Source organism: Anser cygnoides, chromosome 2, assembly GCF_040182565.1.
Source record: "Anser cygnoides isolate HZ-2024a breed goose chromosome 2, Taihu_goose_T2T_genome, whole genome shotgun sequence".
Lineage (NCBI taxonomy): Eukaryota > Metazoa > Chordata > Aves > Anseriformes > Anatidae > Anser > Anser cygnoides.
This window is the reverse complement of record NC_089874.1, coordinates 160,640,831-160,663,308: the sequence shown is the minus strand read 5'-3', so window position 1 is coordinate 160,663,308 and position 22,478 is coordinate 160,640,831. Positions and strand designations below refer to the sequence as shown.

The 22,478-nt window shown below is 38.7% G+C and overlaps 1 protein-coding gene across 7 annotated transcripts in view; it reads left to right on the top strand.

Annotated features, from left to right (window-relative positions):
• Positions 1–22,478, top strand: part of TSNARE1 (t-SNARE domain containing 1) — a 462,920-nt gene that overhangs the window by 392,129 nt on the left and 48,313 nt on the right. For all 7 annotated transcript variants that reach the window (XM_066990792.1, XM_066990788.1, XM_066990790.1 and 4 more), the window contains one exon: positions 10,526–10,641. In XM_066990792.1, the coding sequence (XP_066846893.1) occupies positions 10,526–10,621 (96 nt within the window). In that variant the 3' untranslated portion in view covers positions 10,622–10,641. The remainder of the gene's footprint in view (positions 1–10,525; positions 10,642–22,478) is intronic.

The following is a 22,478-nucleotide window of genomic DNA, read 5'->3' as shown; positions in this document are numbered from 1 at the left end:
CCCACATATAGGTACTTACGGGGTTAAGAAGCTGTAAAATAGCTTCTGCTATGTTAATCTGCCTGTATATGTATATGTCATGTTAGGCAAAGCATGGAAGTGTGCATTCCCTGAATTTCTAGCACACAATTTATCACTCTCTCCAAGTAAGATTTTCATGCCTGGTCTCAGTTTAATTTACTCACCATTACTTAGCACTTTGTTCCCATCTTGTCTGCATACTGGAAAGGAGCAGCAGTGACATGGTGAATGCTTGTAGACTGGTGAATAATAGGATTCCTGGGAGGAAAAACATCAGTCTTAAGCTTTAGTGATACTCTTGGTTGCCAAACTTGGTGGTTCTCTGTCTTTTTTTTTTCTTTTTTTCTTTTTTCTTTAAGGAACATTTCTCTAAGGAAGAAATAATAGTAGTCCTTTAAGAAAGGAGTTTTTTAAAGGAACATTCTCTTCATCTCTTTATTGAAACATGTTTTCCAGTGTCTTTGGCCTTCAGCACCAAACCAAACCTATTTACCGTGTTTAGGTATCTATTTAAAGTTCAGTGCAGCAGATGTCAGCTCTCTTCTAAAAACTATGAAGTACTGCATGATAGTTTCTCCCTGCCAAACAGCGCTTGATATGCTAATGATGGTAGTGTTTTGTAGTAGTAGAGATACTGCTAGAATAGGAGTGATGCTAATGTTTTTCTAGAGATAGTGGTGAGCAAAGTTTGTAAGATGTGATATCCTACATTAAATGAATCAATACGGTAAAGAAAAAACAGACATAGAGGTAAGTAACAAGTCTTTTCTGTTTTTCAGTTTGTTTTTCAATTGTTTCAATGGGTCTAATGAAAATACAAATACACAATACTGCCTAATAGGGTTCTGTGACACTTAGGGGATTCATCAGCTCCTAACACTGACTTTCTGAGGTGTTGATGGCACAGTGCTTCCTGGAAGCTATTCCACAAATTGGTTTTACTTTTGATTCATAGTGCTGGGAGGAGCCTTTTCATGGATCACTCACGGTAATGCACTGACTGGTGTTTGTATGTACAGCTGCCTGCTGGTGATAGAATCAGACTGGCTTAAACTTTAAGTTTCTTCTTTAGTGTCTGACAGTTTAGCTGAGAGTAATTTGTCTTAATTATAGCTGAGACTTGAAGGCAAGTCTTAGCTCAAGAATAGTGTGCTTTGAAGTCAGAAAATCCCTTCTTTCAGTCCCAACATGAAAAACAGTTATATGAGTTATGTGTTCAGCTGTTTTTTCCCCTGCCCCCCAAAGTGCCTTTGCTTTCTTTATCTGACACTTGCATTTGTTTGAGGATGGTCTGAAGATCATTTCTGGCTGATGCTCAACCCTTTACCCACTATTTTATTTTTATTAGAATTTTCAAATAAAATGTTGCCTATAGCTATACACATGGTTCTAAGGAGAAATTATTAACTTCTTTGAACCAGAATCTCATAAGGGTAGACTGAAATTGTTCCATTAACACAAATGGAGTTGAGGCAGATTATACACTTTCTCTGGCTTTGGTCCTTATAAGTTTGAGCAAAGTTTGATCTAGTTATTATAGGTGCTAAGTTGGAGAGCTAGACCTTTTTTTGTTAGGATGGAAAAGGTGCCAAATCATTCCTTGGCTGGGTCTACAGTTAAGGCTTTCAACACTGGCTGCCATAATGCACTGATAGACAAACTATTGACATATGGGAGTACAAACTAACTGATAAACACGGCTCAGCAGGAAGGCTTTATCTGAGCACACTTCAATGTGGTTCAATCATACTCCCTCTGCTCCACTGTCACCCATGTTTCTGGGTTTGAATTGTTGGGGAAGTTCAGTTCCCTGTGAGTGACTCTAAGGGGTTGTTCAGAATATCAAGGCAGTTTTTGCAAAAGTATAGGGGCATTTGTTTAGCTCCCTCGGGCAATTTCTGTTTTGGAAAAATGCAGACTCCCTGATGTTTCATCTACACAAAATCATAGAATGGCTTGGTTTGGAAGGGACCTTAAAGATCATGTAGTTCCAAACCCCTGCTGTGGGCAGGGACACCACCCACTAGACCAGGTTGGCCAAGGCCCCATCCAGGCTGGTCTTGAACACCTCCAGGGATGGGACATCCACAGCTTCTCTGGGCAGCCTGTGACAGGGTCTAACCACAGATAGAGTGAAGAATTTCCTCCTTACAGTGAAGATTTTCCTCCTAATGTCTAATCTGAATCTACCCTCTTTTAGTTTAAGACCATTCCCCCTAGTCCTGTCATTATCTACCCAAGTAAAAAGTCCCTCTCCATCCTTTTTATAAGACCCATTTCAGTACTGAAAGGCCACAGTGAGGTCTTCCTGGAGCCTTCTCTTCTGTAGGCCGAACCTCCCCAGCTCCCTCAGCCTGTCTCCACAGGAGAGGTGCTCCAGCTCCTTGATCATCTTTGCGGCCCTCCTCTGGACCCACTCTAACAGATCCATGTCTTTCTTGTGCTGGAGGCCCCAAACCTGGATGTAGTGCTCCAGATGAGGCCTCACAAGGGCAGAGCGGAGGGGGACATCGACCTCCCTCCCCTGCTGCCCACCCCTCTGGTGATGCAGCCGAGGATGCAGTTGGCCTTCTGGGCTGCAAGCAGACACTGCTGGCTCATGTCAAGCCTTTCGTCCACCACAATCCCCAAATAAATAGTCATTACTTGCTTTAAACTGCTGGCTAGATCTGCTACATAGAATTAAAACAGCTGCCAAAGGTAGGTGGCTTCATTCCAGTGCTGGGGAAAAAAAAAAAGTAATCCTCTTTATAGTGAATTTGAAAATCACATTGGAAGCCTATTGGATTGAAAGACAAGATAGAAATGTAAGCCATTTTCATGTGTTATTATAAATGATGTTTCAGCCATTAAAAAAAAACAAACAAGGAACAACAAGTATATTAAGGGGATACAAAGGTTGCGGTGTGTATGGTCTCCACCAGACCCTGTTTGCTTTTGGGCAAATCAACACAGAAAACATTGTGCTTTTATCATTACCCTGATAACAAACTGTTGCAGGTGGTAAAAATTACTTGAGATTTTGAACTAGTCATGAGTGCACATGAACTGGGATCTTAGAGAAGCCTTACCTTTCCCAAAGGAGAGCCAAAATTTCCTAGAAACACCCAAAAAATGCCCCCTCACTGACAGGTCAAACTCCTTTCTCCCTGTTCTTCTTCATATTCCCCATCTTGCTCCGAGGCGTGTAGGCACTAGAGAAAATGTTTGCATTGTCTTTTCCAGCATGGGACACTTGGACAATTTTCTGTAGTTTTCTTCTTTGAATTGGCTGCATTTAAATAAAATACATAAAACAGCTTGAGAGAGATTTCTTGCTTGGAAAATGTCATCCTGAATGACCGTCACTGGCTAAAGAGCTAAGTGGCAGAAAATTCAGTCCTCCCATAGGAAATGCTGAGGAACCGCACCTGTAGATGGCAGTTGGTTTCACCTGGGGTATACACCAAGAAGATGATAAATGAGCAAGAAGCAATTCATAAGAAGACTTGGAGGGAATGGAAAGACTGCGTAGAGTTAGTGCATATGGCAATTATGTAGACACAGAGTCACAAAAGGAAGTTTGAAATTGTCCCAAATGATGTGGAAGTCAGGGCACAAAAACAGTGTGACAAAGTAAATGATATTCCCTTGCTGGTGTGGGCTGGCCGTTTCCCGTTGCTATCAAATCTTGTAGGTTTTACTCATATGCAACTTGACTGATTCATACTCATTTAAATACACCAAAAGTGCTTAATAATATTACTGGCCTTTTCTAGTCTGTCTGCAGAAGCAGTGATATTTAATAGCAAATTCATTGTTACTCTATAAGGAAGCTTTACCATAAAGGTCACCAAATTTGGTCAGTGCATTTTAATTTGTACACACGGTAAAGGTCGTATTCCTCACTGGTATTGCAATAACACAGTCTGTTTACTATCTTATCAGAAATGATTGGGTATAACTTAGCTGAGGGATTTTACCAGTGTAAATGGAATATAAGAACAAAAACAATAATGATGAAGACACTGGTGGAAGTGTAAGGGGAATTTTTCCCTCTGTATGTTTACATACTGCTTGAAGGTAAACATACGTCTATGGTCTGATTTTCTGATGCATTACTACAATATTTCCTTTTTTTTTTTTCTTTTTTTTTTTTTTTTTCCTCATGAGAGCTTCACAGCCTTCAGCAGAGTTCCTGCTGGTGTATATTGGAGTGACAGTAGTTTCAGATTTATAATATCATTTCTGTATAAACATGTCCAAATGTTAATAAGGACCTGGACTCCCAATCCAGCAGACCTCAAATTAGCTTTCAAAATGCGTATTAAGGGCATAGACAAATGCTTTAGTGCAATTCCAAATGACCTCCAAGGGCAGGGTGAATGAAATTGTACGAACCTCTTTAATGTCACAAAACCCTCTCTACAGAGATTTGCATAAAAAATGTCCCATTTTATGTCAAACAGATTTGTTAATCCTACAGTGAAGGAAACAGTACTTGAAAATTAATCAAGGTGAGTTTCCATTGCCTGACAGGCCCTCAAAAGGACCTGACCCAAGGACTGGAGGCTGTTAGTATATGGTTTCTAAATTGAATCAATTTTGGTTTATTGTTTTATTGTGTGGTTTTATCTTTTTTTTTTTTTTTTTTTTTTTCCTGTATGGGTTTGTAGGAAATAGGTCTCTATAACAGAGGTAACTCTGATGATTCTTTGGACAACTAGTGGAATTGTACTTCCAGAAGCCCATGCAACACTGGCTGTGATGGAAAATACTTCATTATTTGCTCATTATTTAAAAACTGTGTTTAAAATATGCACAAGCATTTCTGCAGGTAAAAATGGATAGCCTTACTGGGTCCTTCTGTACTGAGTACAGGATGGCTTGTTTGCTCACTTACCATAATAACCAAAGAAATGAAGACTGAAAAATAGACCTCCTTTCCCTTGTGGCATATTCTTGCCCATATAACCTAACTGAAAAGTCTGGAGTATGTCAAATATTTACACTGTCTGACATTGCAGGAGGGAGGGACAAAGGTGCCTGCTCTTGGGCTAACCATCTCGGGTGATGCTATTTCTTTGATATCCTCATCCCTATCCTAGTCCATACCCTATGAACAGGGAAAGATGTAATAAGGAGGCAAGATATTGGTGAGATTGATGAAGCTAATGACAGCAGCCTACCCAGGGCTTTTGTCCTGCAGGAGACCTAGGAAATGCCACAGCCCTGGAGTTGCAGGGTATGTCTCTACTCTGAAGCAGTGTCTTATGCCCAGGAGAGACGACCTGTACTAGTACAGATCCCTGCCTGAACTAAACTGCATTTGTAGGGCTTTTGGCCTCTTTCCTAAAGCCAGTTCTAAAATCTCTATTTTCCCTGTAGATTCAAAAGTTTCCATGCGTTGTTATATACTGTGAGGTCACTAGTGACGGGGAAAAAATGCAGTGTACATTATAAGCAATCCATGGAGGGTAGAGAAGCATGATGCTGCTTTTCTATATGTGAATCAAAAAAATTATACAGGAACAGTTTTCTATGGACCCACTCTCCTTTTATTAATGCTTTGCCCCTAGCCAGCATTTGAATCTCTAGCAACGAAACATTTCTTTCCTCCTTGTAACTGCATTTACTTTACTTCATCTTTCCAAGATGAAACTTGCTTTTCTGGGCCTACGGCAGTATTGGGCTTTAATAGTTTTTAATGACTTAACTATCTGTTGTGACATAATTAAAATGTCTTTTAACATTTCACCCCCAAGAGAGAAATATCCTCTAAGCTGTAAAACATGACCTGCAGCTTCCTTTATGAAACAATGAGGGAAAGGTTTCTTCCAGGCTCAGTCACATCCACTTCTCCTGTCAATATAAAGTACTCCTTAGCTGTGTCCCTAAATAGCCTTGCTCGTTCCTTCTCTGCTTTTCACTCCTCACTGTTTCACATGTGTGTTTAAAGAGCTTCTGTCAGGATTAAAATATATCTTTACCTATACTGTGTTACTAAAAATCCCTGAGAGCCTAGCAAAAATAACTGTAAAAAAAGACATTTCTTCTCACTGCAGGATTAGGTGGTTGGAGGTGATTTTTCTTTTTTTCTTTTTTTTTCTTTTTTTTTTTTGGGGGGGGGGTTGTATCCCACATTGTATTCTTTTCATCTTGAGCAAATGTTAATAATGAAAATAGCTCCAGTTTAATCAACAGGTGCCTTGTATTATGGAAAATGGTCTTAACAGCAGTTTGGAGCAGAGCTATAAAACCAGAGTAGTGCAACAGCATACCATTCAAGGTTCAGAATAAACTAATATCATTAAAATAAAATCAGATAATACTGCTTGCAGTTGTTTGTCCTACATTTTCCACCAGAAAATAATTCTTTCTTGTTGCCTTAAATTTGGCCCAAATTTGGCCTGAAATTATGTGTGTCAAGATGATTTCCATATCTCTATTTATTTATGCATTTTAATGGATAGTTAAGGGTAGTCAGTGTTTTCCAAAATGGAGTTCCTGTTGTCCTGAGGGCTTCCCCTACTGAAGACCAGAAAAGTCAAGTAGAATAAGCAACAGCATTAATGCAGACAATCTAAAAGAAAGATCTCCAGCAGCTGAGAAGTGAAAGAGTTGGAAAAAGACGAGTGAAATCAACTGTGGATTAGTTGGATGCATGGAAAATGTTATAAAAATGCAAAGCTCCCTGAAGAATTATGTCCCAAAATAAATGAATCATGTTACAGTTTGTGATTTTTTTTAACCTTTTCTTAATCTTTCTGTGGATGTATTTTTGCTGTTTTGCGACTACTAATTTTGAGGCAGAAACCTCGTAGTACCTTTCTCAGAGCAGTAAGGATCTTGCCCTGGGGAGAAGTGATCTTTGGCTTTCCAAATCTGCATTTGTAAGTGTAGATTGACCTTGATTCAAGAGATGGCATCATGATTACATAACCACATTGATATTTGGGATGGATGGTAATCGTTATATGATTCTACTGTCATGAAAGCTCCCATGGGAATATTAGGAGCTTGGTGTTAAGTGAAAGGTTTAAACATTTTTGTGGTCTCATTTGAGCATGACTTTGATAGATGTCCTAAGAAAAACTAAGCTAATAAGTAAAAATGATATATACAGGGTGTACACAGTGTGATAATTACCCATTTACTGAACAAGGTAGAGATCTTGATGGGGAAAATATTTTTTTACTACTTGTATATGCATACCTGAAAAACCTGAACCATAGCACATCCTAGCTATAGAGTGCTTAGATTTCTTATGGTGATGTGTTTCCAGTATGCCTCGGTGCTTTAGGGTTACTAAAGATATATGTATTTTTTTTTTTTTTTGTCTTCCAACTTGCCTCCACAATTATGGTGGCATTAAGACATTGTATATAATCTCAGGTTAGCAATCACTCTCTGTTAACCTATATCAGGAGTAATAACTAGAGTTTATGTGTAATATTATTATGTATGCTGTTTATTATTGTATATTTTTGTAACATTTGGGTAAGGGTGCCCATGCCATGGTCTGCAGATCCTATCTGCTGAACAGAACAATCTGTTGCCCTTCCTGCTATGTGCTAACATCTTTCTCCACTAATAACGGCTCTGATAAGCTTGCAAGAGCCATGTGAACAATCTAGGTCTTGAGGGATCAAGTTATACGTGAAGGGCTGCTGGCACAGTCCTTTCCATGGCAGCATGTGCATCTGTACCTTGAAGGCAACCACTGCCTTTTGCTAGTATATCAGTATTTTTGCATCTAAGTGACAAAAAGCAGTTGGGGTATATGGCCATCCTTCCTCAGTGTGTGTAGAAAAGCTTGTGGCAATGGTCAGGAGTCAGAGGCTGTGTTTCTACTGCTCCTACAGCACATGCAGATTTATGAGTGGAGACTAAAGGGACTCAAAGAACTGAACATTTTCCTTACTGAAATATAAACTAAAGAAAGAACTCAGAATTAACAGGAGAATCCTGCAGTACGTTATATGGCTGCGAAGGACAGTAATACTTAATCCAATAAGAGATGTTGTAAACATAGTAGGAATCATTATCCTGACTTACCAGCCAGGACAAGGTCATAAAATGTGAACCAAATACCACAATACAGGCTTGGCTGCATCTCTCCTACCCTCTGATTAGTCTGTTTATGGTCCAGTTTGTTGCTTGCCTTAACATCGTTTAAAAGAAAAAGAAAATAAAAAGAGTGTGTAAAGTACAAAATAAGAGTGAATGTAACTTTGCAATGATAGAAAGAGCAAATCAAGGGAACCTCTCTGCAAATGGACGGATGTAAAAACCATATGAAGTAACACCATACAGCCTTTGAAACTCTCATTAGGAATATTAGACTGCTGCTGGAATCTAAGTGACCTATTAGCATCCTCTCTCTGCTGACAGAACAAAGGCTCTGGCATTGTAGAAGTGGACGAGGACATCTAGGTCTTTTAAGATAATCTGCAGTTTTAAGCAGAGGTTTCCTGGTTTACCTTGGAATTAACTGAGGTTAAAAGAAAAGAGGATGCTGTAGCAGCCCTGTTATCTCATGCACTCCATTTTAAGAATGCATCTAAGTTATCTAAGACTGCAAGAACCACTGTGAAGAAACATCATTTAGTGGGTGAAAAAGGTTGTTAAAGAGAGAGAACTAGTCCAACCATATTCTTCCCAATAAATAAGTCACAATACACTGATCAAAAAGTGTGAACAAAGGGGTGCCCCCAAGCAGAGTTTTAGGGCAGGGGGAATAGTCTCGCTCCACTGCCTTGCATACCTTATAAAAAGATCCTTCTTAACACATGCACATGGAGAGATATATTCACAGCATCTATTTTTTTTTCCAAACTCAAAGAAAACATTTCTGTGTGAGTAATTGAAAAGCAAATGGAGAACCAAGATGGATCACTGATTATCTGCTGTGGACGTAGGGCAACATGGCATTTGTATTTCATAAGAAATAATAACCTGGAAATCCACACTTTAATAAAAGCCACCAGTTCAGTTGGTGATTTTTTCTAGAGGAGAGGACAGACCATGAATTACAGAGTTCCCCACTGGAAGTGCATCTCCAGCTCTTCATACAAAAATGTATAGGCTCCAGGAGGGTTGCAAGAGAAGGAAGCAGTGGGCTTTGAAGCTTAGATGGAGGAGATGAGTTCCCTGGCACTTGCAGTGTAGGCCAAAACTTCTGTTGAAGAAGATAGCTGTAGGGAACAACAGCTCTATTGGAAATGTAATTCAGTGCAGAGAGGTGTAAACTGGTTAGCAAAGAATTTCAAACAGACCGTCAGGGCTGATTATACCAGTTAGGGAAAGAATGGAAGGAAAAATAGATCAGGAGTATTAACATAGTGTTTCCAATGAGATAGTTGTTTTAGTTGAAAGGTAAAGAACTCTGCACAAATGTGGTTGGTTTATCAGGGCAAGATGTTGTTTTCAGGACTGGTGTCTAGTTGATATGGTCTCAAGGAAAATGTGGGAACTTACTCCATGTTTCATAGCCGTTATTTTTTGTGAGTCAGATAAGAGGATTCCTGACAGAGTGGGATTGCAAAGAGCTATTTCACACTGTGAAGAGCTGCCATAGATTGCAAAGAGCAGCCTTTGAGAAACAGCCTTGAGACAGGTTGAGAGCTTGTAGATAAAAATTAAGGACCAGAACAATAAAGGACACCTTGGGGTTGGGGTCTACTACAGGCCATGTGATCAAAGGTTGCCTGTTGATGGGACCTTCCTGCTTCAGCCACAATAAGCATTGCACTCGCATGCTCTCTTCCTGATGGGGGATTTCATGCACCCAGATATCTTCTGGGAAAGCTACACAGCAGGCTGTAAGACTCCTGGAGTGCACTGAGGATAAATTCCTGGTCTAGGTATTAGACAGACCAACCAGAGAAGCATTACTGGACCTGGTGCTTACCAATGCAGACCAACTTATTAAAGAGGTTAAGATTGGAGGTAGTCTGGGCTGCAGTGACCACTCCCTGGTTGAGTTTGTGATCTCAAAGAATCACTGGGCCTGGCAAAGAAATAGTGAAGCAATAGTGAACTGCAAGTTTGCAGACAACACCAAGCTGAGTGGTGCAGTTGATACACCAGAAGGAAGGGATGCCATCCAAAGGGACCTAGACGACCTTGAGAAGTCATCCCACATGAATCTAATGAGGTTCAACAAGTCCAAGTGCAAGGTGCTGCACCTGGGTTGGGGCAATCTTGGACATGAGTACAGACTGGTAGAAGAACTCATTGAGATCAGCCCTGCAGAGAAGGACTTGGTGGTTCTGGTCGATAACAGGCTCGACATGGGCCAGCAGTGCAGAGAAGGTGATTGTATTTAAGAGGATTTCCCTTGTAAAGGGAGATTCAGGATCATCCAGCAGGATGTATCAGTTTACAAAGACACAAGTCCACTGTGTTGTATTGACTTGTTTCAGATAGTCACAGCAATGGAAGAATTCTATCATGAATTTACCCTCCATCTTCTCATTCAGAAATCCATACATTTATTTCTTTGCCTTTCTCCTTTTTTCAGCTACGAGCCAGGAAGATGAAGTGCTGTCTTCTCTCTGCTGCTTTGGCCGTTCTGCTCTTCATTGTCATAATCATCGCGGTCTCAGTCAAACGCTGATCTGGTGACTGCTTCCACAGGTAAAAGCCTTTAACTAACTTTTCTCATACTCTGTAAGGTAGTTGGGAGACAACTCAGGAACCTGATAATGGTAAGAAAGATTTATCTTAGCTTGTGGGTTCAGGTCTGGCCTAGGAAAATTATTTCCTTTAAAGGGCATTTGAGCTTGGAAATAGAATACTTAGTGGATTCTTAAATGTATGCCAAGGTGATATTCAAACTAAACATCTTTTTTATCCTTTTCTCTGCTGATTATGTTTTATTTGTTTGTTTTTAATATGTGGATTTTTAGAAATACTAGTTAATATATCCTAAATCCACTAAATTTGAAGTGCAGAAATGGTGTTAAAGACCCCAGATTGGCAATAAGGGTCAGGAATGGCAATCTGTCATCCTACAGATATGCTGAGATGTTCCAAAGTGCACCCAGAGAGATGCTGGAGCCAAAGTCTCCTGAGGAGCACAGGAGATTGCAGTACAGACAATAAAAAAAAAAAAAAAGGGTTTCTGGTGATCGTTGCTCTGGATCCATCCCTAAAAGAAGTATTAATCTTTACTGGAGAGACTAGGCTGTAAGCTTTCCAAGATAGATGGGATGTAAAAACAACTTTCTAGAAGCAAAAGAAATATCCTCTAAGAGGAAACCATAAGGCCAAAAAGAAAAAAAAAATGTTTTGCTTTTCTCATTCCTCATTACTTTAGGAGACTCAGTTGTTTCACCTTTAATCCCTGTATGATACAAAGCATTTCTAGGTGTCTGTTTCTTTAGAAGGTTGGCAGGCCATTATTCATGGAAAGATTATCAGATTTACAGAATTTCTACCACCGGGCTCTGATGTTCCATCTCCGTGTGTCTGCTGCCATAGCAAGGTTTCTAACTGGTAATGCCAGAACCCAAGAGTATCAGTTGGACTTTCCCCCAGGCTGCAGCTAGGACCCCTAGGCAGAAAGCAAAGAGGGTGCAAGGACGACTTTTAGTTTAGAGACCTCTCCTGTCCCACACAAATTTGTGTGAAGCCTGTGTGATATCACTCCTGTACTTAGTAGATACTGCATTATACTGAGGCTCACTGAGACCTTTTCTATAATTAAAGCAGAGATTTCTTAGTCTGAACTCTCTTCTGGAATGACCATGGAGAAAGCAAAAAGGATTAATAGATTTTGTTTATTGCTTCCCTGTTTCTGGTAAGGCTGTCCTTCCATCTCAAAATGAAGTCATTGCACTTTAATATGCCTTCTTTCTAAAATGTGCTATCAAAAGAAATAGCAGGTGTTCGTTCAAAATAAACCCAGAAAGACAATTCTTCACAAAACGTATACTTACGCTGTGGAACTACTTCCTGTATGACGTTATGGATGCCAAAATTTGGGTAGAAAAAGGGCTTGGACCATCAAGTAGCAGCTTGCTGGTTCTGCATGAGGATATTCATGAGCCCTGTATCTTCACTTGCATACTTACCTAAGTTTTTGGCCACTGCTGAAGTGGGGAAGGTGTCTGTGAAGTGGACCTTAAGACAAAAGAATGTGGATGTTCTTGGGGTCTTTTTATTATAATATATATGTGCATATATTATATATATATATATATTTATGCCTCTTTTACATGACATGCGCTGCTTAGGGATGCAGATAGTGATCTGTCCTGCTGATTTAAATATAGAGTAACTACAATAATTTTAGTTGCATTACTCTGGTTTTACTCTGCATTAATCTGGTTTGAAAATGTGATCCCTCATGGCAATTTATACGATAATAAAATTTGGTTCATATATGCTTAAATATTCTCAACTACTAGAAATCACAAATCTTATCAACAGTTGACTAAATCTAGACACATTTTAATTTAAATCCCTTAAGCAGATAGTCAGAGAACCAAAATATTCTAACAATAAAACTTCATCCAAAAGCTAGATCTAATCTTCTGCTAAAAGATCCATGTCTTGAGGGAAGTGAACCTAGAGATCTTAATGAAAGCCCCAGGAAAAATACAATGCCGTACTTTGTCTCATCAGTTGGGAAAATAATTATTACGTTTAAAGCATGAGTTACTTTCTAGCAGTACAAGTTCAGGCAAAAAATGTACAGAGTTATATTGAAAAAAAAAAAGTATATTTTCTAATCATTATAAACTGTTCTTAATCCACATTGACTCCAAATGTTGTACAGCAGATTTCACATTTAGATTTAGAAAATTTCAAATCCGGAGCATTTTCAGGATTTCCTTGTCCATGTTTCAACTACCTCAACAAACTGTTTCATATAAAACCCCCTTGCATACTTTAGGGAGATAGAGAGCAGCTGGGTTTTAGTATATAGCTCGACATGACAGTTCAGATAAAATAAAGGGAAGAAAGCGAGTTAGGGAACTGGTTACAAAATACTCTGAATTGGCAAAGGACACATAACTGAATAAAATCCCAGGTTTAGTAATGGCCAACCAGAACTTCCATTTAACACATCACCAAACAATTTTTTTCTGTGCTGGATCAGGAAGAATCCAAAAGAAATGCCACCATGTACCCCACTGAAGCAGTTCAAGCCCAATCTGCATGATATTCAGTCTGTGTTTCTTTAAGTTTCACAAGTACAGCTACACTGAGAAATCTGAAGGTCACTGTGCAGTGAGTTAAAGGACTGAAATGACGCCATTAGTATCTATGATCACTAATGATCATTATGATCATTAACATTAAAAGCTGCTTCTTTTCTTTTCCTTATTTCTATTTTCTCAATAATGATGCTGAATCAACAGCTCTCCTCAAAAAGACAAAAAAGCACTTATTTTCTCACCACAAATCAGACATGAATTTGGCACAAATGCCATTACTTCCATAGGAAAGATCATTTAGCGAATCTTGAAAAACACAAAACACTTTTTCCCGTGACTTTCCCAAGCAGCAGTGGCACCATCAGCTGCTGCCTAAGTGCGTGCAGAGAGACCAGCTGTTCAGGAGAGCTCTGAGCCCTGACTTCTGCCTGGCGAAGCCCTTGCTGTAAGTATGTCACTGCTCCCTTAGGGCGGTTTAGTCTGGCAGAGAGAGAGAGTAGAGCATCTACGGAGGACGTGGAGAAGCTCCTGGGGACTTATGTCTTTATGTTTGTTTGCTGACACCTCAGGAAAATAGCCCAGGAACTTTTGGGTCATGTTGCTCATATTGTAGCAACATCGCAGCTGCTCTTTTTGCTGTTATTTTACATCAGTAAACCTCTTAAAAGGACAGTATCACAGTCGCAGTCTGAAAGAAGTCCCTCATTTAACAACGTCTTTGTCTAAACTCACGATTTCTTAGCCTAAATAGACCTTCTGTGTCCTCTGTAGTTTTTGACTCATTTAGATAAGTGTACAATTGCACAAAACGGTGAGCAAGACTGCTGGAATCTTAAGTCCAAGGCATTTTTTTGATAGGAAAAAAGAGGTGGCAAAATTTGAGAAAGATGCTATATGTACATGACATTTGGGAAATATGCTTTCCAATGAGAACTAAATCATCTCCATGTATTTATCCAAAGAAAGAGAGAAAGATAGATGGCTTAACTGTAGCAGACCCTTGTTTTTTGGAAGAAGTCATCGCAGCAGAAAGTGCCGTCCCTGCTTCTAAGACACACTTCAGTCAGACAAAGGTTGTTGGAATGAGTACATGGACTTCGTAAGGTCCTTAAGCCCTGTGAATTTACTCTTCTTTCTAGCATTAGGATGTTTCAGTTACGGTTACTGATGCAATGTTTGACTGTGATCCACAGCTATGGAAGAGCAGAGCAACAGCCAAGCGTACAAGAGATCATTGAGCACAATTTTCTCCCAGCCCACATCAACTAGAAGTTAGAAGACTTCCTAATCCAGGAAGTAGTTCATTAACAACCACTGATGCATTCCTTTCCTGTTAATTTGACCAGTTCTATATTGGACCATCACAAACTTCTAAAAAATATACTGAGCAAGGAGTTCCACTCTTATTGCAATCAATAGGTAAACTTTAGTGTACAGTTAAAAATCCCTCTTGGCCAGCAGGGCTGTAGTCCATACGGAAAAGCAATAATCAGGCTCCAGGTATCTGTTTCCTGAACAAGCAACTGTCTTGTTTTGAATTTAAATTGAATTAATCTTTCTAGAAAACTGGAAAATATTGTTTTAATTTGTTTATTTTTTTTCTCCTTTGCAATCACAATTTTCTTTGCCTAATTCATTTACTGGCTTATTACGTGGTTAAATGTTTTCTGTATCCTGACCAATGAGAATGAGATTCAGACAACTGATTTCATACAGTCCATCTTTTTGCCCTCAAAGGGCAAAACAAAGACAGTTTTATTTCATTGTTTTGCTTTTGCTTTTTAACTTAATATCACGGGGCTTTACTTATTGTCTCTGTCTTTCCAAGTCTATATATGGTTAAATAACTACACATGTGTTTCAGTTTTCAAGCTTGTTTCAGTGTCTTGAGCTCTGTGGGGTTCTTAATATTTTTGACAGCTGTCATTCAAACTCTAAAATAATTCGCCCCTATTCCCAGGCTGTGGCGTTACTGCCATGCTTTCCCTGAAGCACAATCAGAAATCACTAACTTTTCAATATCTTCTTTTCTCTTTGTTTCCTATTTTGTAAAGTTTCCTATATTTACAGTCAGGTGTCATTTTTTGTCAATTCAATACTTGTGCTTTAGTCTGTAATTAATTGCTCAGATCCTGGCATCCCTGCTCGATTTCTTGTTCTGGCAAGGAAAACTGAGGTGCATTCTGATTCTGCAGAAACTTTTGTGCTGTGAATTTAAACCAGTCAGAAATGAGATCTGAATTTTTTACTGATTAGTATTTTAATGTGTCTGTTTTTAAGATCTGGCCCCATTTCTTAATTTAAGCTAACATTTATATTCTTCAAGACTTTCCTGATTCCAATTCCAATGTCCTCATCTACGCTTCTCTTAACTAAATTATTTCCATGACAGCCAGTTGAAATCTGAGGTGCAGATATGTAGAAGAAAGAATTGATTACCAGTAGAAAGTGAGATTTTTAAGAGACGAAAGTCTGCTTTATGCAAAAAAATCTTTCAAAATAATAGCAAGAAATATAAAAGTGCCAGGAAATAGGTGGATTTATTTCTGTGAAATTCTCTGAGTTTTCACCAATTAAGCAAGCCTTCAAACAGATGAACATTTTAATGGGATATCACATGATTGGGTTACTGTGGTTGAATGCATTTCAGGTTGACCTTGATAGTTGTCCATTTGCACACTCTTAGGTCTTTGCAAGCATCATATAATGCCAGGTTGTTAATTCTGCTGTGAAAAGAGCTAAGGGAGGATATATTATGCTGCCTTCACCTTAGACTGAAAGCCCCCACATAGGCAGCTCCTGAAGCCCAATTAATGTATAGTAATATGAATTCATTAATTTGAATCCAAAGTGAGTAGGACTTCTGAGCAATCAGCAGCTTTCTTTGCCCTGGCTCAGTTTTCTGCACTGGTTCTTTGCAATTGGTAGGAAAAAGGGGTACTCCCACTAAATGCTTGTGCACAGTGCTGACCCTTCAGATGGATGGAAAGTCTGTGATCCGAATTTACAGAAGCAATCTGCAAACATTAATTATTTATTCTTTGTGATGCCTTTAAACTTTAGCCATGATGACACACACATAAGGACCTGACAGAAGACACTGATCTTCAGTTCAGTGCACTTGGTTTCTACTGCAATAAATGACACAAAAATGGTCATAGCATGTTTTTTGTCCATGCTTCAGACCAACGGTCTTTGATTCATGCCAATAACCTTTCTGGACTTGGATTCTGCGTCACTTACAGGTGCTTGAGGAAAGACCGTGAAAAGATCAAGAAATACCAGATGAAATTGTGGTCCTTCCTTTAACTGCCTAAATATGGCTTTAGGTGCCTAAAATTGAGGTTCTAACTTGGAAAAGACTGTCCTAAAGTGTATGTCCAAAACCTTTGAATGAGTTAGACACAAGTGTCTTCCTTATTTATACTCTTATTTCCTCAGGAGTAGAGATGTCTGGTTGAGGGAACAGTTGGTGTTTTCAGTATGATTAATGGCCCAGTAGAGTTCTCTGAGGCATAAATCACTAGCCCCATGAGAAAGGAGGATTAGGCTCTCTACAAGAGAGACACAGATTTATAAACTGTTCTCAGCATGACTCCGCCCCTGTTAAGTGACATTTTCAATTGGCAATGCTTGGGTTTTCTGTCTTGTTTAACCTCCCAAATCAGGGAGATCTTGGTGTTGTGTGAGGTACAAGAACAGAGATGAGTCCAGGGAAGGGCATTGTTCCTCCTGGTCTCCCTTGGCTCTAAAGTAAGGGTGGTATATGATTTTTTTCGGTAAGGTATAAACAGCTTCTCTTCTGTTTATTGCTTCTGAAATTCCTTTATTTATATATATAATAATTATAATTCTTTTATTCCTTCTTATTCTGTTTATTGCTTCTGAAAGCAATTCCTTTTGCCCTGGAAATGATGGGGAGGTGAACAAGGTTTCTGTCGCTGAGAGCAGAGCTTGGTGTGTGGGCCACCAGGAGGCCCTAAGTGGCCAGTTCTGTGCTGGCACATATTGATCCGGAAAAAGACACAAATTTTGTGTCTTTCATCACCATTTCAGATATTCATCACCAGTATCAGCTGGTTCTGTTATAATGGAAAGCTTTTGTGTGTGAAAGAGAGTTTGAAAAAGAGGTCTCCAGTGCTGGCAAGTGATAGATCTTCACTTTCCCTACTCATAATATCAAAACACTGTTATTATTGCTTTTTTTTTTGCTTTTTTTTTTTTTCCTCAAATAACCCAGAAATTCAATCTTAACAATGTAGCCTCTGAGAACAAACTTTTTTCAATCAAAGCAACTTTGACAATGTTATAGCTCCAAAATCAGCTGCAAAGACTGCATCTTCATGTTTTTTGTTTGTTTGTTTGTTTGTTTTTTCCCTTCTGTGGACATGCACAAACTAGTATTACATAGAAGCTCTGAGGATATTGGGTTTTGATACACTTAGGTATTCTACCTACCTGTGTTCTTGAACAGATTTTGAATAGAGCAGCATATAGTTCACAGATGCCACTCATTAAATGTCAGGATGTTATTCTTATTGGTATGCAAGTTGCTTGAAAGTGTTCCATGAATACTGTCCTTGGCGGTGGTGTAAAGCCAAGTAATTTTGGATCAGTGGGCTCTGGAAGAAAACCAGAAAAAACAGCACACTAGGTTTTCTTTGATAACAGTCTGTTAAAGAAGAAATATTTTGGTAATTGAGCTAGAGAAACTGGTGTCCCAGCAGGAAAGCCTCTTAGAAGAGCAGAACATCTGTGATTATTGCTGGTCATGAAGAAAGATGTGTATTGAGGGGACTGTGGTTTGGTGTCCATGAGTTAGTTGTGCTTCTCAGTTGTTTGCAACTTAACAACTTAATGTTTGACGAGTTAGTTAGTATTTACATGTCATAGAAAAATAATTATAAGTAATAAAATATACTCATCAAGTGCTGTGGTTTATCCCAGCAACATGCACTGAAGTTCTGGTGGTGGTCATCCTCGCTGGAAGATGGCCTTGTTCTACAACGTGCTGTAGCTTCTTGTGTTCTCCAGTACAACCAAGTTGCTCTCTTGAAACAACCATAATGCTCTAGGAAGTATTATTTGAACCGGAGAGTGAAATCAGATAAAAGCTGTTTCAATGGGCTCTGTTTCTTCATAGGCCTTCATTAACAGGAAAAAAAAAAAAGTTAAAAAATCCCGCATGACTTCAGACCCAATTGAGTTACAATTTAGTAGTTGCCATGTCTTCATTAGATATCCACTTCCTTGGGTTATCTTAGAAATATCCACATCTTGATAATATTATGTCTGTTTAATATATAAATAATAAAATTCTAATTGCCTTTATCTCTGTGTTGTAAGATTCTCAAATTGTCTTTAAAATAAGAATTATAATTCCACCATACTCGGTGAATTTTCTGAAATATCCTTTTTAATTTCATTAGGCTTTAATAGGAGTTGGAATCTGCTTCACAACAACCTTTCCTTTACAGAACATGTTTCTGCTCTCAAAATAGCCTTTTTAGACGTATCAGGAGAAGGGGTCTTTTGACTTAAGTAGTCATTGAAGAAATAACTGTCTTTATTTTCTAAAGACTCGTAGAGAGATGGCTCTTTTACTTCAGTTTAAAGAAGTTGCTTAAGCTTTGAAAGGTTATTAATTCCCCAATTAATAGCCATAATTTTACACTGAAATAGCTTTTTACATTACAGTGTCAAATCACTTTGCTGTATAGAGCATAACCCATTTTCGTTTTTCTCAGAACTAGATTATCAGGAATTACTATGTTGAGGTTCTCTACACAGAGACGCCGTAGTTACAACTGTGCCTCTCAAGTGAATCTGATCATCCCAACTCAGAAAGTGAGCAAAGTTTCTTGTTACTGAAATGATACACGAGGTGGAGTAGAGATAGAGGTAGATCATTTCAGTTTTCATATTACGGTGGTTGATTGAATTACCTCTTGTAAGCTGTCCACTATAGCTGTCCATGTACAGCCTGCTGAGAGTGCAGAGTAAAATGCATTAGTTTTGATGTCATGTCATCAAAACACTCTAAGAATAACATCCCATCCGTTGCTGCCTCTCCACCGACAAGCAGTAACTCATTAAACAGCAGTAATTTGATCCCTTTTGATTGTCTGCCTAGTCTTTAGATAAAAAAAGTCTTACAGTCTGTGGTATGTTTTTGAGGCATCTGCTTTTTCTTCTTCAAGTTTGAGAGTGCTAGAGTGCTTACAGAAGAGGAATAAAGCAGCAATATCTTGAGCACCCTCTGTGCAGTTTTGGACTGAAGGGATTTTTGAAAAGAAAATAAAGCCCACCCAATTTAAGGCTCTGATAATAATTGTCTGCATTGCTCTTTGTTTTTTTTTGTTGTACATCTTCTTACTCCTTCAACCCCCAAGCTTCCAAAGTGCAAGTGCCTTACAGATCACAGAATGGATGAGGTTAGCAGGGACCTCCAGCGATCATCTTGTCCATCCCCCTTGCTCAAAGCAGGGTCACCAAAGCAGATGCTCAAGACTGCGCCTGGCCAGGTCCTGAGCACCTCCAAGGATGGAGACTGCACAACTTCTCTGAGCATCCTACTTCTGTGTTTGACAGCCCACAGAGTCAAAAAAAGTTCATTTCTTACGTATAAGTGGAATTTCCTTTATTTCCTTTTGTACAAGGATTGTTTTCCTGATGTCTAGTCCTGCGTTTTTTAAAAGTGATTGCTGTAGGAAGAGCATTCTGGCTGATTATTTTGAACAAAATTGTCCTTAGTTTTACAACTACCATTTGTATTATGTTTACAACATGCAATTAAGGATTCCTATTAAATGTTCCGTACAAGGCAGATCCCAATAACCAATATTTATTTACATTTTTTTCCAGAATACAGGATTAAAAAGAGTATAGAGGACAAATTTAATACAAGAGAGAAGCTATAAAAACTACATTTCAGCTTTTATGAGCAAATTTGGGTGTTTATTGGCCTAGGAAATTTTTTTTCCTTTGACTCAAATATTGTTGTGGGGTGACAGACACACAAACTTCCTGGAATCTCCTTAATTTGTAGCAACTTCTCTTTTATTAAGTTATGTATTCCAAAGCATATCTTGTTAACAACCAGTATATAGCAAATATATTTTCCAAGCTTATTAGTACAGAAAGAATTGTAAGTGGCTGCTATAGTTCATTAAGGCTTATTTATTTTATAGTTCATTAAGGCTAATTTTATAAGTATAAAATATATTTTAATAGCCATTTTTGCCTCAGTTTTTTTATGTTTCTCTGCCCCCTACCGCTAGCAACAGCTTCTGATTTTCTTCTTTGGTGCTGGATAATTTGCCACTCTGTTTACTGTGAAATACTTAGTGATGGCTTTTAATCAACAGTTTTGCTGGGCAGTAGCAGATGCTAATCTTCAGTTAGACACATATTCAGTTGTGTCAGACATATATGCTTTCTTGGGGTCAAAAGGGCCAGGTAATTTGATTTCTGCTCTCTTGATCCAGAACACTGGATGTTCTCCTTGCTGTATGGACAGAAATTTATTTGTGTGTACAGATATGATTAAAAAAATCTGTAACTTGATTCAGTGACTGCCTTGAAACCCAGAATAGGTCCAATTTACACATAAAATTTGTATCAAGAGAGGAAAAAGGAATGTGGGTAATTTTTTTATTTTATTTATTTATTTATTTATTTATTTATTTATTAGGATGGCCATGTTGGTAAAATCCTTTAAAGTAAGTTTTATCAATGTGCAGTATATTGTTTAATATAATCAAAGGGTATCACAGTTGTTTAACTTAGGGTTAAACTTACTGCTCTGGAGAGCCAATTTTCCAGCTTGGATTTGAAATACATAATTTTTTTTTTCATTGATGTTTGTAATGAGATGTTATAATACTGACTTTTCTCCTGCCCTTTGCTCAGTATCTTGCTGAGCCAGAGGGTACCTTGCTTATCCATGGCAGATATGTGCTCGATAGATACCGCATTGCTAAAGATAGTTAGATTTTTCGTGGCTGGCAGTCAGGTTTTCTGACAGATCACAGGGGAATATTCTTCATCTCTAACGCATGCTTGTTTACTGTTTGAAGAGAAACTTAACAGCACCAGTAACTTAAATCTAGTCCGGTTATCTCAGAGAAATACTGATGCACAGCTTGGCAAAGGGAGCCATCCACGTCAGTTGAGACATACTGGGGAACCCCTCTCTCTCTTTTCTTATGTCTTTTGAACTTCCAATAAATACTTAGGTATTTATTGATGAAAAGACCACAGTTGGATCATTCTGCCTGTCATACCCATGTCTTTGCTCTCAAGCAATGGAACAGCGCTTGTTTAGCTGCCTGTCCCAGCAGTTATTTATACGTGTGTAACAGTGAAGCAACTACAAGATAGACAAAATGGAGGCCCCTTCTGCATGTCACATCACCTGATTTACGGTAGAAAGCCTTGGTTCAAATCCTTATTCTGGGGTCGGGGCAAGATCTGGGTTTGAATTCCCATCTAAGTAAAGCCAGAAGGAACACTATGAGGAGGACTAAACTGTTTTCCTTCCTTCTTGTGGGATTAGAGGCACCGATGTGGCAGTGTTCAAGGACAGACGTTTTTGTAATTCATTTGCACAGGACACCAGCAGAAATTAAGTCTCATTTAATTGTTGACAAATGTAGATGAAGGAAGGTAGTTATCTTGGACATTTTTCCTGCTTAACTTGTGAGTATACTGTATTTTATAATCTGCTGACATCTTTGTTTTTAATACTGTGTTCAACTGGTGATTTCAATACAATTTTCTATGGTGAAAATTTCATTTTGGTGAAGTCCACACATTAATCCTTTGCTAAAGCACGGGACACACCACCATGAGTGTGCAAACATGCACCCCAAGCCCGATGTTCTCAGCAACATTAAAAAAATGACCTTGGGGGGGGTGGGATGAGGTCACGACGATGATTACAGTGAAGGATAAAAGTAGGGATTGCTTCAGTTATGAAGAGGAATGAAATAGCATGAAGTTAATCAGCAGCCAGCCTTCTCTTCCAGTTTCTTGGAGCTGGAGGACCAAGCACTGACAAGAGCCGTAAGCATTGTGTGCATACATTCAGATGTGTGTTTTGGGTGTATGTGTTTTCCTGTTCATATATGCATCTGCACGTAGAGACCTCTGTTAAAAACAGACTGATTTCACTATCAGTATCTTGCAAATTGGATACTATTGTTTTCAATTGCTTATAAAATGAAGGTCTTTAGGGTTACTTCCTATTGTGAGTAAGCCCTGAATGCTCTCCCTTTGGGAACATTTATGCAAAATGAAGAGATGGCC